This window comes from Cyprinus carpio, unplaced genomic scaffold (assembly GCF_018340385.1).
Source record: "Cyprinus carpio isolate SPL01 unplaced genomic scaffold, ASM1834038v1 S000006805, whole genome shotgun sequence".
Classification (NCBI taxonomy): Eukaryota; Metazoa; Chordata; class Actinopteri; order Cypriniformes; family Cyprinidae; genus Cyprinus; species Cyprinus carpio.
In genome coordinates, this window is record NW_024879391.1 from 25207 (window position 1) to 44414 (window position 19208).

The 19208-nt window shown below is 33.6% G+C and overlaps 1 protein-coding gene and 1 long non-coding RNA gene across 2 annotated transcripts in view; both read right to left on the reverse strand.

Moving 5' to 3' along the window:
* Nucleotides 1–3886: 3886 nt before the first annotated feature.
* Nucleotides 3887–9544, reverse strand: LOC122144924. Its single transcript, XR_006159956.1, has 3 exons — nt 9094–9544; nt 5071–5244; nt 3887–4032 (listed from the first exon to the last, which is right to left on the reverse strand). It is a non-coding gene; the product is annotated as an uncharacterized LOC122144924 (long non-coding RNA).
* Nucleotides 9545–12260: 2716 nt separating this feature from the next.
* Nucleotides 12261–19208, reverse strand: part of LOC109110613 (NACHT, LRR and PYD domains-containing protein 3-like) — an 80972-nt gene continuing 74024 nt past the window's right edge. Inside the window, exons 17-23 of the mRNA XM_042756138.1 lie at nt 17210–17369; nt 16884–17053; nt 15598–15771; nt 15292–15465; nt 14986–15153; nt 12959–12972; nt 12261–12268 (exon numbers count right to left, since the gene is read on the reverse strand). Of these exons, the coding sequence (XP_042612072.1) occupies nt 12261–12268; nt 12959–12972; nt 14986–15153; nt 15292–15465; nt 15598–15771; nt 16884–17053; nt 17210–17369 (868 nt within the window). The remainder of the gene's footprint in view (nt 12269–12958; nt 12973–14985; nt 15154–15291; nt 15466–15597; nt 15772–16883; nt 17054–17209; nt 17370–19208) is intronic.

Sequence of the window (19208 nt, forward strand, 5' to 3'; positions counted from 1 at the left end):
TTTTTTTTTTTTTGCATTGTGACAATATTTTTTTTTTTTTTTTGCATTGTGACAATATTTTAATTTATTTATTTTTTTTTTACTATTTGAATAATTATAAATTAAGGCAGTATAACAAATGCTACCATTCTGTAAAAATATTTTTATTCCCACGTTAAAATGAGAAAAGGTGTTTTTGTTTTTTCTTCACATTATGGTAATGAGATTTTTGAGTGAAAATGTGCTTTTGAAATCTTAATGATCCTAAAAATGTGCCTCAAGCCTCTACAACTGATCCAGAAAGCAGCAGCGAGGGTTGTCTTCAATGAGCCAAAAAAAGCTCACGTTACTCCTCTCCTCATCAGGTTACACTGGCTACCAGTAGCCGCTCGCATCAAATTCAAGGTACTGATGCTTGCCTACAAGACGACCACTGGTGCAGCACCAATATACCTAAACTCACTAGTTTAAACTTATGTGCCCTCCAGAAGTTTGCGTTCTGCAAGTGAACAGTGCCTTGTGGTGCCATCCCAAAGAGGTTCAAAATCACTCTCACAGACCGTTTCCTGGACTGCGCCCAGCTGGTGGAATGACCTTCCATCCAATCTCAATTCGAACATCCGAGTCTTTACTCATCTTCAAAAAAACATCTAAAGACTCATCTTTTTTGCCAGCCCTTGACCAACTAATACTAGTACTTACCTTTTTTCTTTTCTCTTCTATTCTTGAGGGGAAAACACACACACACACACACACACACACACACACACACAGAGCTGTAATGCCTGTACTAGACTAACTGAGACTTGTCATGGCAACGGTTGTTTGCGGTCTGATTGCTTCTATTGCTCTCATTTGTAGAATTAAGCTTTGGATAAAAGCGTCTGCTAAATGATTAAATGTAAATATTTAAATATGTTAGGCAGTAACTCATAATAATATAATACTAAAATACAGAATAGCCATAACCATTAACTTAAAAAAATTAAGATAAATTGGTTCACTGCCGTAGCCAGGCTTTGAAAATTAGTGAGGTCCAGGGGGTTTCTATAATAACCCCCTAATTATAGAACTGTGCTATAATAACCCCTATAAATACAACTAATTATATTGTTACACTAACACTTGAAAAGAGACAGAAATGTAGATGTTTTTGGAGGGATGCTCATTTTTAAATCATACCCTATTTATTGCATCAAAGTTTGTTAATACTATATTTATGGGGTGGATAATTTTATCAGTTGTTTATTATTCATGCAAACATACATATTGCCCACCAAACGTGTTATTTTCGGATAGTCAAGACGACAAAAGACAAGACCCTGACAATCAGTTCCAGTGACGCAGAAGGTAAAACGTGTGTCATACATATTTTGACGTGATTGACCCGGGTTCGAATCTGCCTTTTGGCGAACTTTTTTTTCCCTTTTCAAATTTCAGATCACATCAGAAAAGCATTTATTTTCAATGAAAATGAAGTAAATAATCAAAAAGTTAAGGTAGGTGTAGGGAGGGCTTTATTGTCCCAATAAGGTGGCATCCATTAAATTAGACTCAATAATTGCATACTGTTTTATAATGTACTAATACTGAAGTGCAGATAATTGACACTATTTGCAGTAAGTAGTATAAATAGCAGAAAATCCTGCTATTTTAACATAGTATAAATAGAATCTATAGATATTTGCACTTAGTGTAAATAGCATATCACTAAAAATGCTGCTATTAAATAGCCGCTGCCTTTTCTGATTACTGCCAGACTAATGCCGGCGATGCAATGTTGCCAGATGTTGCTATTAAAATAAACAAAAAAACTGTAAATAAATAAAATAAACTGAATTTATTTAAAATATTTTGGAAATTAGATAAGATAAACTTACCACTGACCCTAAAAACCGTAACTTCCTACTTTATTAACTTTCTAAAGTGTTAAATTTAGTGGAAAAACAAGTCATAAAACGCTTATAATATTCATTACCACAGACGCTAAACATTATGAATTATACATGCAGACATTCATATGAGCAGTCCAGCAGAAAATTAGCCAATCAGAGAACAAATTTTTATTTTCTAAACATGAAAATTTGGTGATAATTTAAAAATGTTTGTGAATCACAGTTGTGTATTCATTCTGATGTCAAATTAACGATCGCCTGAGCTTAAAACGCTGCTTGAGCGAGTGTCAAGATATACTAAAAATAATAAATACATAAAATTAGGAACATGTGTTAACGTGTGTTTATTTTTGTTCTCAGTATTTTAATAGCATTTAATGATTATGAACATAAAAGCATGAAAAAAAAAATGATCGATGAAACCCTAGAAAGCTGGCGGGAGGTAATATAATTTGCAATATCGAGTCATTTTTTGAGTATAATATGACTATTATTGCTATTAATAATGACCTCTATATTAAAGGTACACATGTAATATAAAAGTAGATATGACAATGTTTTTGCATGGCTCAGAGTCTCCCTTGGCGGTATGTACGTCACCGTCCGAATCAAGTTCACTTATTTGTTCACTCCTTCCTGATTTAGTGAACTCCTTTACCTTTACACTATACGAGGGTTAGTGATGAGCAGGAGTGAACGATTTCAGACACAGCTTAGTTCTGCTGAAGATTTGAACAAGAACCTGTTTCTTGTACTTCAGTGTGATGTGTGTCCATCTCTAGCAATGATGAGCTAGAGGAACTGCAGATGTGACTTTTCAGTTTCAAGACTACAACTTTAATCAGGAAAATCTTGGCATCGTCTGCTGTATCTCCAATTATACTGAAGTGGCGGCTATTGAATAAATATTCATAAAATCTAACTAGTAAAGATTAGTGTTTTTTATTTGTATAGTTACAATATGCCAACACATTACAGTACAATACAAGAAGAAAAAGAAATAGTTCCTGAAAGCACATAATATGCTTCATAAAATCTAACTAGTAAAGATTAGTGTGCGCTGGTGTCACAACTCTTACATCAGTAAAAGCTTGTCTTATGTACAGAGACATGTTTCTCATGAGACAGAGAGAGAAATTTAAATAAACAGTCTGTATATAAAATGTAAGAGAAAAAAAGTAAAACATACATAAAAGTAAAATAAATGATGTAAAGAAATACAACAGGAAACAGGACCACTGATCTCTAAAATGATTTTATAGATCACTGATTTGAATCTGTGTACATGTAGCCCATAATAATTACATTTTTACTTGTTATACTTCAATTTATAATAGTTTGATAAAGAAGTGATTTAAATTACATTCACAGTTATGATCAGCGATATTTTAATGACTTCATTATGGATGAGTTTAATCTTGACATCATGATGATGAGGCTGTACAATATAAGACTTGATTCTTACTAATCAAGCTCTTTTGAGCGCTCATCAGCTCTTCTCCCTCCTTGTTTCTCCTGTAAAAAAATGCAGCAATAAGCATTCAACATTGCTCTGTGTACAGTATGCTTGGTAACAATCCACTAATCAATTTGAAGGTCTAATCCTCTTCTACCTGTATGCATTAGTAATCATTTTTAAATTATAATCTACTTTTCTTCTGCTGTTGATTTCACAGGTTCCTCTTGAGCTTTAGACCAAGGTAACCATCCACTAATGTAGTTCACACTAGTCCTCCGAAAGCACATATTCGTTTCTGCAGTCTGTACAGGGAGGAACCAGAAGAGAACAAACCGTGTTGAGTGCAACAAGCGGACAATTGTTACTCTATTTTAGTGAAAATTAGTTACTATATTTTTAAAATAATTAGTACAAAATATAAGACTGTTTTTTATTAAATAAAAAAAATACAAAAAAAAAATATAAATTATGTTTGTTTGTTTTGTTTGTTTGTCGTGCCACAAAAAAAATGATGTTTACTCACAGTTTACAGTTTGAGTCTCGTAGCGAGTCTCAGGAAGCACGCTCCGACTGAGCTGCTGCTCTGAGTCTCCAATCATATTGTATCTCAGATCAAGCTCTTTTAAAAACTGCAGGGCTTTAGTGTCAGACAAAGACTGAGTTAAAGAAGAAACGTCTGTAATGCCGCAATCATTTAGACTAGAAAGAGAAAGACAGACAGAGGAAGAAAATTATTTTCCCTTGAACACAGAGTGTGATATTAACCCAGAGGACACAGACACGTTTGTCATTTCTTAGCATCATTTTGTACTAGACAAAATCACAGCCACTTCAACAGGAAAACATGTGATGAGGAGTTTCACATAATGGATTACCACTGGCAAAGAAAGAAATTACCAGTGTTTCCCATTCATTATTTAAACAATTGTGGTCTGCCATAGTCTAATTTGCCACAATAGGCCTGAGAATAATGCACCAAAAATCTTTAAAGTTATCATTAACATAAACGTTTGTTGCATGTCACCTCAGACAGTCAGTGAAAAAGCTGGAGTGAAGGCGAACAGACTGATGAATCTACAGTTCACTTCTGCCAGTAGGGAGCTCAAGGAGACAGAGATTTCCCTGAAAACACCAGAAACAAAGCAGTACTGCCTACTGTCTGTTCCTGCTGCACCTTTCAACAGAAGGGAAGTCAAAAATATTTATGATTTCAAATCAGAATCAGAATGAGCTTTATTGACCAGATATTGTTTACACATACAAGGAATTGTTTCAAGACAGAAAGCTTCCGCAGTGCAACAGAATGACAGCGACCAGACAAAAACATTCAGACATTCAGATTGTTGTATCATTTTGGTGGTTATAAACAACACTAAATACTTAGACTTTTTTTTTTTAATATGGACAAAACTACAGAAAGCTACTAAAAAAAAAACAAAAAAAAAACTGTTACCTGCTGTTGTTTCACCTGTGGCCTCGCCCAATTTTTTTAACAAGAGTCTTGTAGTTGACAATATTCATGAATATTATGAGGTTCTTGTGCACACTGCACCCACAAATATAATGTGAACTCAGACTCTTTGTGAGATATTGAGTAAAAGTGTTTAACACAAATAATGAAATTATTTTCCACAAATATAATGTGAACTCAGACTCTTTGTGAGATATTGAGTAAAAGTGTTTTAGTTAAATTGCAATGTTGAAATGATTTTAAGCATTTTTAAGCACATTCCTCACCTCAATCTCTCCAGTTTACAGTCTGAATCCTTCAGTACATCACATAAGTGATTCACTCCTGTGTTTTCTATTTGATTCTCACTCAGATCCAGTTCTCTCAGGTGTGAAAGGTTTGATTTCAGAGCTGAAGTCAGGATGAGACACTGTTTCTCTGTAATACTGCATCCACGCAGACTGAAGACAGAAAGAGAAAAGACAATGAATCAGATCCATGTTAAGTTTATGTGAGTTAAATGCATCATAACTAAATGTCATCTATCACACTAATACACCAGCAGAAGCATGAAAAATATATTATAGAACTATAAACCAATTCCTAGCCAGGATTTGAGGATACTAGATTCAACCCAAGTTTAGACAATCATCACTCAGTCAAAATATGTTATAAATGTAGATCTGATTTTGTGAATTATAAATGTAGAACTGATTGAAAACATTTAATGGACTATTTTCACATTCTTAACGTGAGAAAAATCACAATCTCAATTTAAAATCATTTTAGTGTAGGTTACTGTTCTTTCATTTTTAAATGGAATATAAGTATATTAACGTGAAAGAAAGCAGAAGTCAAGTTAATTTTACTGCATGAAGGTGTAGTCTGTTACTGTTGATATTATAAATCACTGTAGTGGACGTCTACTTGGGTTTCTGAAATCGTGTTTTTGACAAAGTTAAAATGAGGATAGAAAATTATAAATTTTACAAACATTTACAAACTTTTTTTTGGGGGGGGGGGGCCTTGCTGACTTCAGCATCAGTGTTATAGAAGCCACTTAATTCTGTCAGAATATAAGGCTCGGCAAAAAAAACATTATTATTTTTTTTTTAAATGACGTTGATTCGATATCAATTGTCTAAAGCTGTGAAGCGATCTTTTCTGATATTTATTTCAGCAAACATTTAAAAGATGATTTGATAAATGTGAATCTTTTCATTAGTCTCCTCCACTAGATGTCACGCTCTTATTTACCTTATGCAATGTCACAACAGAAAGCCTGTCACTCAGAATGTAACGTTCGCTGACGGACGTTCTGAGGACATTCGTCCGAGCCAGTTTGAGAACGTCCCTGTTTCGTCCTTCATCTGCCATTTCCATTACAACACTTGAGAAAGAAACAATAATTACGTAATTTAATTACAAAATAAATGTAACTGTAGGGGGGCTGCAACTGTATAATTAAAACACAAAACAAAAATAACTCCACACATGCTGCAACTGTAGTTGTAACACACGTGGCTTGAATATTTCCACACATGCTAGCATAACAAAATTTACTGTATTTATTAGTTACCGTATCAACATTATCTAGAAATAATGTGCGCCAAAATTCAAAAATCTTTTGAAGATATCGCTAAACATTTGTTTTACCATAGTGAAATTAAAATTCTGGCTTAGGCTAAGTAAACTGTTCATCTCAGTTTTTATTATTCATTTAAAATAAGACAAATCTGCTATTATTTTAATCTCCAATCTGTTATTATACGTTTTTAATGCTTTGATAACTAGCAGAAGACACTAACCAGTTTTAAATTCCAGTTGCACAGATGGGGCACATTACACTGCGTTACAATGTGCTATTCTATGACATTAGCGACGTAATTTACACTGTTTACAGAAACAATGAGAAACAGGTGAATAAAGACTGACAGTCAATGTTTAATGTTTAGAAATGATTATTTCAAGACATGTAAAGCATGTCTGCTCGTTTATGTGCATGGCTGCAATGTGTTCATTGTCAAACTCTAAAATCAGATTATTTTTAATTCTTAAAAAAAGCCATTATTTTATTTAAAAAAATATATATATATTAACAAAATATTTTAGTTTGTCTTGTATTTTTTTTTTTCATTCGATCAGATAACATTTTAAGCTGTCATATGGTCATGTAATAACGTGCCCCTCAGCTGTTACATTGTATTGCATTGCATTGGGGCATGTTGTCACATTACACTTCCATTTTTTGAGGGTAAATAAAGAAAAAAGTATACACTGTAATTATGAAACAAAGTGACATATTTGTACAAAACAGGTGTAAAATTACTGTGGATAAAAAAAATTATATTCTGAACCCCATCTGGATGTACACAAACTGAGAAAGTCAAAAAGTGTTACTTTGTGCCCTGCTCTCCCCCAAATCTGTTACAGTTAGCCTACTGAGAAAAAAAAAAGTTAAATTACAGTTTAAATTACAGTTACTTATGAAAATGTTAATGATTAAAATGGGAGTTACATCTGAATATTTTTACACATATACATATTAAAATATGAGACACCAATGTTTCAGGAGTTGAAGACACAGACTATGACACATGCTTATTCCATAACTGTTTTATTTCCTATTTTGGTTTATGTATATGAGTTTTTTTCCCCAAGGCGTTTCCTGTCATAGCAATGCAAAGATTTGATTTCAAAAACAGTATCATAGCTATTAAACTATATCTTATGATTTTAAATCTGTATTTAACCTAAAAAAGATCTCAAAGTAAACAGAGGTGCTAAAGTCTGATTTTGAGGAAATTAATTTAATTTAAGTGGATAAAGTATGCAAGCCTTGTGCATCATAGGGAATAATATTTAGATATTTTTACTGTTGGTTTGATACCTCTATCTCAAACAGTGTCAGAGTTTAATTTAAGTGGGTACAGTATATAAAACATATGATAAATATTGATTCAGTACTGAATATAAAAACATTAAAGGCATAATCTGAAAAACCAAGCCTTGTGCATCATAGGGAATAATATTCTGAATATTTTACAGTTGGTTTAATACCTTTAGATCAAATAGTGTTGTCGTTTAATGGATTTATATTATTGCATACATTATTGCATTTTTGCACTTTATATTATTGCATATTGTTGTTAGTTTGAGCTCAAAACATAACAGCCGCAAAGAGTTTAATTGGCAAAAAAACGAATGTCCAATGAATTTCAAACATCAAACTAATTTTACCGCCATCCATTCGCAGAGGACATTTAGGGGGCGTCCTGGGGACCTTTTTGTGTTAGCTGGGATGGTGCAACTCACTGTTTTGTTTACATAGGCGCGGACGACACTCGCATTGTTTTTAACCTCTGTCGTCTCACTATGTTGATATGAATACAGGAATTTCATCCCCAGCTGCTCTGAGAGTCACTTCATTAGCATTTTATTGTTTAATTTGACAAAACTAATGTCATATCACATACACAGTAGCTGCAAGTTCCTTAAGGCAAACCGTCAAAATAAAACTTTATTTGAACATGAAGAAACTGTCAAAAATATATTACTATTTAGCAATCTTAAGACTCAATGTAACAACAACGCTACTACTACTAATAAATATTAATAATTCTTTATTTTTAAATGAATAATTAAATTTGTTTTCTTTTTCATTTTAACAGTAAACCTCTGTTGTGCAGCACTTTGTTTGCAAAAAAAAAAGGATAAATTAAATTGTTTTATGCCTTTATCTGATTACCAGAAAAATTAAAAACATAATGTTATATGGCCCTATTATTGTTTAAAAAAGGACCCTATACAAAAAAAAAAAAAAGTTTTAAAATACAGTCCTGTGGCTCTTATTTTTTTTTTTTATAAAGTCACCATTTGTAAACTGATTTTTACTGTTCATTTTTTTTTTAGAAATTTCAAAAGCATTTGTATAAAAACTATATTCACTGATCATACTAAAAAAATTGAGAATTGAATCTAGAGCTTGTGAATCGAAATCGAATCGAATCGGGACATCTGAATCAATACCCAGCCCTATCAGAATAATCTATTGTCATGCAAGTTTTTGTCCGCTCACTTCTGTCTCATTTTGCAGCAAATTTTTTGTCAGATTTCAGCACATAAATCTTTCAGCTGACAGAAATAATAAACCATCAGTCCATTAGCTCATAGTACTTTTGAATCTTTCTTTAGAAGGGAAATGCAGAAAATTCAGTGCTATACATTTAGTAACTTGTGTCCTGTTGTCTTAATAAATAGTACATTTAAATCACAGTGTAATTGCTGCACAGAGTAATGATGATACTAACTGTAGTTTCTCCAGCCTGCATTGTGAACTGCTCAACAGAACACCAAGGTTTTCAACTCCAGAGTCTCCTAGTTTATTCCCACTGAGGTCCAGTTCTCTCAGGTGTGATGGGTTTGATTTCAGAGCTGAAGTCAGGAAGACACACTCTTCCTCTGTAATACTGCATAAACACAGACTGAAGACAGAAACAGAAAAGACAAAGGTTCAGATCCTTAATGGTGTCTTATAAAAGAGCAACAGAAGGCATATAGTCAGGGGTGCACATAAGTGGTCCGTAGGTCCGCATGCGCAACCAAAATAAAAAATGAGCGATATAAATAAGTTCTGACAACGCATTTACGCACCGACATGGTTGACAGCAGTTAATACACAATTACCATTTTAGATCGACAAACTGTACTATATAAGATTTCTTTTCAACCTGAACGCATAAATCTAGTCTATCCCATGCCGTTTTCAAAGCACAATGCAAAACTGCACATTCATTCATTGACGCTCTTTAATCAGCAGCCGCTAAATAACAGTTGGGGACGTATACTTACTTGCCGGCAACCCGCCAAAATAAAAGCCTGCTGATTTTAAGTTTGAGAATGATGAAAAATTATTTATTTTTAGACGCTTTTATCCAAAGCGACTTACAGTTGGGGAATACATAAAGCGATTCTTCTTAAAGAGGCAAACAAAGAAAGTAGTAGTAAATATTAGCATTTTATTTTTAAGTTTACTATAAAATAATTGTATTTGTATTATATACTAGGCCTACCTTTTATTTTTAATAATATTATCACACATTATTATTTAGTTAATTATTTTATTTAAAAAAACTAAATAAATAAAGTGCAATAATATTATAACTATTATTAATAAATTTTTTATAGTTATATTTAATGGGTCACGCTATATGCAGTGTGAGGACCAAACCAAATCTCCAGGTTCTCTTATGAGTACCAGGCTGAAAAAATTATGTGCACCCCTGCATATAGTCCTCCATATAGTCTTGAGTTGCCATAATTTAACTGTTTTTAATTGTTTTTAAGTTTCAAATGCCAGAAGCTGTTGTTTTCTTCTCACTCATTTTTAAAAAAAAACTAGAGACATACACTTCTTTGTCTCTCATCTATTGTTGCAGCAATTGTAAATCTCCTAATATTTCTGCAGAACATGTACACAACCAGAACAGTTTATTAAATACTTTAAATTAAACCGATTATTTCCTAGTTACAGTGTGTCTACACCAGACACGACAGCCACAACAGCTAAGTCTGTCTACACTGGACACTGCACAAAGCGACCGTTGAAAATCATTTGAAATTTGTGTCAGTACGTCATAAACAGAACACAGCAGCAGTTTACTGTCAGGAATTTGTCGTGCCGTGCCGCATCCAGTGTAGACAGCATAACAGATTATATTGTATTTTGTCATGTTCGGTGTAGACATGGTGTTAGACACATATTATTACGTTTGAGCAGTAGAGAAAAAAAAAGAGTTACAGTACAGATGCAGTGCTACAGTTTAAATACTGTAAACTGGACCTGTTTAACTGATCAGTGACTTTAAATCTCTCTGTAACTGTTGTACAGTATAATGATACTAACACTAGTATTTCCAGTTTGCATTGTGGGTTCATCAGTAGATCACTGAGGTTTTTAAATCCAGAGTCTCCTAGTTGATTCTCACTCAGGTCCAGCTCTCTCAGGTGTGATGGGTTTGATTTCAGAGCTGAAGTCAGCGCAGAACATCCTTCATCTGTCATATAACAGCGTATTAACCTATATTGAGAGAAAGAGAAAAGCAGAAAATAAAACATTCTGTAAAGACATAAAAAGAGAGATCATCTTGACTTCACCAGATCACAAAATACTCAGACTCTTTACAATATACAGACTATAAAGTGTCTTTGTTTAAAAACTGTTGAAGTGATTTTAATCATTTTGATTCTTGTATGTGAATGTTACTGACCTCAATCTCTCCAGTTTACAGCGTTCATCCTTCAGTGTTTCAGATACATGCTTCACTCCTTTGTTTTCTATTTTATTTCCACTCAGGTCCAGTTCTCTCAGGTGTGAAAGGTTTAAACACAGAGCTTCAGTCAGGATGAAACACTGTTTCTCTGTAATACTGCATCCACGCAGACTGAAGACAGAAACAGAAAAGACAATGAATCAGATTTATGAAGATCAGTTAAGGTTTTGGAGGATTTGTATCGTTTGTCTGACTGTAATTTGTCATCTGAAAGTCACATGTGAAATTCTCTTGAAAAGTATTTACGTTATAAAGCATTACTTCTATTCCAGATGCATTTGCTTCAAGTCAATTTTAAGACTGGTTCTTCTTTGTCAATGTCACCTTTTGCTCAACGGGGCAAATGTGTTTAGATCTGCTGTTTGCAGCTACATACAGCAAGGTTACCTTATTTAACTACATTAGTTAACAATAACTAATTATGAACAATACTTCTACAGCATTTAAAAAAAAAAAAGTTGTATCTCCTAACATGTTCATTCTTAACATGAACAAGCAACGAACATTAAAGATTATTCTGATCACGTTTTTATTCATTAAAGTAGTGCTGCATGTGTGCTTGCTGCAATTAAAAATAATAATAATAATAAAATAAAAACTGTCCCTGAATTTAAGCAGGACAGAAGGATTAAGGTGGAAGTCAGCTGATAAAGACTAGTAGCTGATCAGTTGGTACATCATTAATTTGCTTTGTTCTGAAACAGGCACTAAATTGTTGAAATGTTGCATTTGTGTTTTGAGGAGTTTGTGGAGTTCTGTAAGAAAAGGATTACTCTCCCTCTACAGTAACTGAAATAATTAATAATGATCCATGATCAGACTGACTTGGCCTTCTGTTTAAAGCTAATTGTCATTTTTAAAAAAAAAAAAAATGTTTTTAATGGCCGGTTTAATTTTAATACTTCACATTGTGAAACCTCTGGCTCAAACAAATAAGAAAATAGTTTTATCAAGTACATATTAAATTATGTAAGAGACTCACATCAGTGTGTTGAGTGTACAGTGTTTATCCTGCAGTAGAGCAGAGATCTGATTCACTCGTGTGTTTCCTAGTTCACGTTCACTCAGATTCAGCTCTCTCAGGAGTAACGGGTTTTTACCCACAATTCCAGTCACATACTGACAGGCTTCATCTGCAGCAGAACTCAAAAACCTGGAAAAGGTAAAGCAGGATTCATTTTAATTCTGAAATAAATGTACACTGCCTTAAAAAACGTTGTTGAAACAGAAATCATTATTGTTCCTAATGAAAAGCTCTATTTACTGTTTTACTTTGAACATAAAAAGTATTATTGTTTGACATCCAAATGTCAAAAACAGAAACAGTGCAAATGTCATGAGGAGCAGAAGGGCAAAAGATCTTTCTAGACACAGCATGTTTGTGAAGAACTGGAGACTCATAGATCTGCTGAAGAGAGATACAGTGTTGAGAATCTGGGTTTGATGGAAATTAAACTACAGTGTGTTCAGAAAAAGTTAGTAACAAACTACTGAGTATCAGAACATTTAGTGGCTCAAAATGTCTATTTAAACAGTACTGTAGTTTAAACCACAACAATTTGTCACCAACAACAAAGTAGCTCAGATGCACCAAATCGAAGCTTATTGTATTACTGAAATAGCATTATGTATGAATATTCAGCCTGACTGTCATTTATTTTGTATTATTTCATCACATCTCACCTCAGTGTCTTCAGTGAATAGTTTGGATCCTGTAGTAAATCATTGAGCTCCTTCACTCCTGATGGTCCAGGATCATTTCCTGTGAGATCCAGCTCTATCAGGTGTGAAGGGTTTGATCTCAGAGCTGAAGCCAGAGCTTTATAACCTTCTTCAGTGATACTGCAGTCTGAAAGTCTATCGAAAATAAAAACATGAATTAAAAGTATAACATCAAATTCATCCATTCATCGAATGCCCAATCATAATTAATATATGAATTGATTAGAAAAATGAATGCATGATTCTGATTGGCTACAGAAGTGTTGATTATTTAGAATAACTGCACAGATAAAGTAGCTCCAGGCAGGTCTTGACTGCATTACATTACTTCCTTACACAACCATACAAAACTCCTTACAGCCTACAACAGCAAAAGAAACAAACCCCTGAAGATAATGACCAAGGAAACAATAGGGAAAAAAAAATGAAATGAAATGGCACGTCTTATTCGGGGTAAGAACCATGTATGAATTAGTTCATTGCTTTATACACATTAAAAATCAATTGGTTATTTTAGTAGCATGAAAAAAAAAATCATTTTATACAGAAAGGGAGCAAAGAACATCCCCATCACTGAAGCCATCAATGACTAGCATGAGCTCTGTCCTCCCATTAAAATCAAGTCTATACTGCAAAATGATGAGTGAGTGCGTGCCATAAACAGAACAAAAGTCTGACATTTTCACTAATCTAAACATCTTTGGATTTGGCACTACATATATATGCTCAACACAAACATGTGTGATTGGTTAAAATACTACACGCTTTTTATGCAACATGCCTAAAAAGAAAATCTGATATAACATCAGCAGATCTAAACTGAATCATGAATTTGGAGTGAATTTTTGTTCATTTTAGTGCAGTTTTTTTTTTCAGCCCTACTTGGTTATGTACAGTATAAGAAAGATACTTAAGAAAGTAGGAAACTGATTTGTATACATTATGTGCTTTGCTTCTAAATTTCATCCTTAAACTAGGAAAAATATAACTGTGAACAAATGTTATAGCTATTTTTTTTTTTTTTTTTAATTTTATTACTGCCATAAGAGAAAACACTGCTCCTAGGTTAATAATGACTTTAATAAAGACAAGACTTTTGTGTGGAAAAGCACAAATGTTTTCTCTATGCACAGTTAGTGAATGAAAACCACTGTCTACAACAAAAACAACATAGTAATATTAAATTATTTCCACTTGGAGGTGAGCCGATAAAAAAAAATAATAATTATATATATATATATATATATATATATATATATATATATATACATACATACAATATACTGTATATATATATATATATATATATATATATATATATATATATATATATAAATAATGTGACAAGTCAGCTGCCTCCCCACTAATTATCAGCTTCACCCTGTCCCTTAATTGCCTCCTTCGCCAGGCTCTCGACTGGAGTGGGTGTGTGAGAGAGGAGGGGCACTGAAAAAAAAAAGGCCAGTGATTATGAACACGCACAACCGAACCGACACCAACAACCACCGCTGTTTAAATGGCGTGTGCACCTCTCCTCGGGAGACCGGTCTCTTCCCCGTGCATGCACACTGGTGTCCTCGTGAAAAGCATTTAATTTCAATAAAATGAAGAATATAATCAAAACGTTGAAAATAAAATATCGGGTAGGGTTAGGGTAGGTGTAGGGAGGGCTTTAATAAGGCTTCCCAATAAGGTGGCATTCATTTAATAATTTGAATTAAAATTACAATTTACACTCAATAAGTTAATATTGTATACTATTTTACACTGTACTACAATACTGAGGTGCAGATAATTGCCACTATTTGCAATTAGTAAAATTTTAACAGTGTAAATAGAATCTATAGCTAATTGCACTAAGTGTAAATAGCATATCACTAAAAAATGCTGCTATTTGCACTTAGTGTCCACGCTGGAGCATAACCCATGCAAGGGAGATAATTCTTCACACAGCTGCAATCCCAGGTTTTCAAACAGAGATGGTGACAAAGAGGCAAAATTTACAGACTGCAGCTTTAATAAAAGCCTCACTGAGGCCTGACGCCACACCCACTGTCTCTGTACTTTGCTCCTCCCGCCACAATATATATGTGTATAATTCCTGTGTTTGCTTTGGTGTTGATGTAGCTGATGGTGAAATGTACTCACTTGAGTATCTTCAGCTCACACACAGGATTCTTCAGTTCACAGATCTCTTTGACTCCTGAGTCCAGCAGACGGCTGTTGTTCAGGTTCAGCTCTTTCAGGATGGTTTTGGAGGAGAGAACAGTAGCTAGAACTGAACAGCTTTTCTCTGTCAGCTCACAATTATTCAGCCTGAACACAAAAACAACATTATTTATTATTCAGCACATATTCAGCACACATCAGATCATCAGGTCTTTATTTATGCTGACTGACAGTCTTTAATAATGAATAAACAGAAGTTATAATGTATAGATGATGTTGACTCACTTCATTTTCACCAGTTTGCTATGAGAGTCCATCAAAAGAGCAGAGAGCTTCTCCCAACCCAGATCTCCTAATTTATCTTCACTCAGATCCAGTTCTTTCAGTAATAATGGACTTGTACCCAGAGCTTCAGTGAGATACTCACATGCTTCCTGTGCAGCAGGACTTTTCAAAAACCTACAGGAAGCAGAATTATAATTCTTACAATTATTTTTTTTTTACATTGTATTACAAAATTCTGAGAAAAACTGTTACAAACATTGAAAAAACAACAGTGTTTATTTTAAAATATCTTAAAGCTTTTATTACCGGATGGTCTTTAATGAACATTGTTGATCCTGTAGTAAATCATTGAGCTGCTTCACTCCTGATTGTCCAGGTTCATTTCCTGTGAGATCCAGCTCTATCAGGTGTGAAGGGTTTGATCTCAGAGCTGAAGCCAGAGCTTTATAACCTTCTTCTGTGATACTGCAGTCTGAAAGACTAGAAACAATAAAAACACAAATTTAAATTAACATTGCAGCTGAGATTAATTCATCACTGTAATATCAATAAATATGACTAAATTACACATTTTACCTTATCAGATATGCCACAGTTTCATTCTGCCAAGATTAATTTATTATATAATGATTACCAGGAATCTGTTATTGTTGAATATGTGTGGATTAAGTTTGTTCTAAATTAAATTTTAAATTTCAGTTATTAATTCATATAGATTATTATAAATGCATGTTCACTCCAAGATTAAAGCAGGTGAAAGTGTATATTTATTTATAATAAAAATAAAGCCCTATTCTTTCACTTTCTTAATTACTGCAATGTATCAATACAAATATAATTATGTGACTAAGTTCAATTTACTCTTCCATTCTGTTTCTTAAGGAAACATCTTAAAACATAGCATAAGGCTAAAACTGCACCTAATCTCTGCATTGTAAGCACATTATACGACACAGTTCTCAGTACTTCATCAAAGAAAAGTGCTGCACCTGTCACAGATTACCTAGACAGAAATCATTTTCACAAAAAGCTAAAAATTCATATTTAGTAAAATTTTAGACTTTAAGCTAGAGCCCTAGAAAATGTATTCCCTAAAGGGAGGGAAATGTTCATTTTGTATCATTAACTGTGGAACTTAATTATCATGAGCAAAAACATTTTTTTTAGTCTTTTGGAAGCAGCATTCAAAATCCATTTGGTTCACATCTGCGGGGGCATGACAGAGAGGAAGAAATGAAGATAAACTGTACTTAAATGTTTTCAAACAGTATTTAACCAATCCTATCCATTTTTTTATTTATTACCACTAAAGTTGCTCAATATCAGTCTCCAATGTCTGTTTCTGACTCCCCTTCAGCTATTCAATGTCACTAAACCAAACAGTCTGCTTGTGAGTCACCAATTCATAGTTTTATGTGATGTCTGAGGGCATGTTAAAGTGTGAATCTTATTGGTTGGCCAGGTTTCTTTACAATTCAAAGGAAAAAAGAACCCCTCTCCATAAAAAAAAGAAGAAGAAAAAATCACACTTACATAATTTAAATGTTCGTGTCGGCTTAAATGAACAGCAGTTTATGGTGAAATGTACTCACTTGAGTATCTCCAGCTCACACACAGGATTCTTCAGTCCCTCACAGATCTCTTTGACTCCTGAGTCCAGCAGACGGCTGTTGTTCATGTTTATCTCTTTCAGGATGGTTTTGGAGGAGAGAACAGTAGCTAGAACTGAACAGCTTTTCTCTGTCAGCTCACAATTATTCAGCTAACACAAAAACAGCATTTTTTAATATCCAACACATATTCAACACACATCAGATCAACAGATTTTCATATTTGCTCACACATGTCACTGACAGTCTTTTGTAATCATAGAAGTTAGGATGTATAAACTCATGTTCACTCACTTTATTTTCTCCACTTTGCTATGAGAGTCCATTAAAAGTGCAGAGAGCTTCTGACCATCCAGGTCTCCCAATTTATCTTCACTCAGATCCAGTTCTGACAGAAGTAATGGACTTATTTGCAGAACTTCAGTGAGATACTCACATGCTTTCTTTGCAGCAGGACTTTTCAAAAACCTACAGGAAGTAGAACACAATTTTAGATGAGATATTCTTGTTGTAATTTCATCCTGCTTACAGGTGGAGTTCAGCAAACACAGATCATCCCCACTAATATGTTTTCATATCAAGTCTATTACTGTGATGTGGCTTTCGGTTTTTAGTTGTTAGAGTTTGGAATTGGTTTCAAAAGCATTCCTTTTAGGTTTTAGCTGTACACCCATAAACTAATGCTCACAGAAGGCTTTATACAGAATTTATTAAGAATTAATACAGAATGTTTACTTTAATGAATATTTTTATAGATGTCAAATATATTTCTCATTTTGTACACTTTAAAGAGAATCTGTTATTAGTCAATGTACACTTACTTTTTTTGGTATGTGAAAAATCGATTGATGTTTAGAGGACATTATGTGATGTTTAAATATTTATTGGATTTATGTAAATAAATTACTTAATTTATTGACAATTGCTTAACTTGTTTACAGTGTGAGGAATTATAAAATCTGTACTGTTTCATCAGTGCAGTAGAAGTGTAGCAACTGATTGCATTATTAATGTGCTGTTGAGTTTATGAGCTTATGCAACAAATTGTTATAAATCTGATCCTTGTCGTGGTCCATGTTAGGTCCGTGTATCTTTTGGTCATTTGATTTTTTGTTTAATAATGAGAAAACAAAACCATTTACTTTTTAAATATTTTTGCGGAAAACTAAATTTATGGAAAACTAAAAATTCAAAGATCAAACCGTGCCGGTAGGTCATCGGTTCTTCTGCAGTTCTGCGCGGCAAAATACTAGTCCTCTGCTGCTGCAGTTGTAGGGATTTTTAACCCGTTTTATTGTAACTACATTTCATCTCTTTTTCATCAAACAACCAGACTAATGAATGGCTCGACACACACACACACACAAACAATTTGTCTATGGTGTACATTTTTTAAACACTTAAAATATTTCAAAGCCTATATTATTTTTTAACTGTATTGTTGTGCAGTACAATTCATTTTAAAGATTCACTTTTCATTCATGAAGAGGAAGAAATTTGCCAGAAAAGTGTCTCCAGGTATAAAACAAAGACTTTTAAGATGAAAATGACATGAAATTACGATTATAACCAGAAGATGGCAGCAGAGGATCACTCATCAGCTCAGTAGCCATTTCCCCTCCCCAGTTTTTGTCACATCTTGCTCTTGGATTTATTATAAAATGACTATTATACCAAAATCTTGTACTTTTACTGAACTAAAGTATGAAAAAATAAGTTAATTATCCATGGTAGAATAATTAAATAATAATGCATTAAATATTTTATCTTTAACTGTAGAAGCTGTTATATATTCAGCCAAAACAGACTTGTTGCTGCTGTAGTTTTGTTACTCTGAATTTACTCTGCATCACTTAATGCACAGCTCTATTTTCACATCGGCTTGTCAGATAGTTCATTCTGTCCATTCCTACAGTATTTATCACTGTCAATATTAGCAATGATTCGTGGAACAATTTAGCCGATTCAGTCATAATGTTTTACACTCATGTTTGTCATTCCTGAAACAGTATAGGCCAGGGGTCAGCAAAAAACAATTTTGCCACTAGATGGCAGGCCAGAAAATAGTCAAAGGATAATTTAAGAAATTATTTGATGAAAAATGCAACTAGCATTGCCTGTGACAGGATGTTACATTATCTTTTGTAACTGGTAGTCAGCTGTTACTCTTGTGTTAAATCCTGAAGTAAGACAGTCATTAACAAAAAGCCACATTTGTGCAGCGGTGTCCAGCGGAGTATGTGAGCGGAGTGAAGCAAAAAAAATCCCCTCCTCACCCACACAAATCAAATAATAATCACACCACTC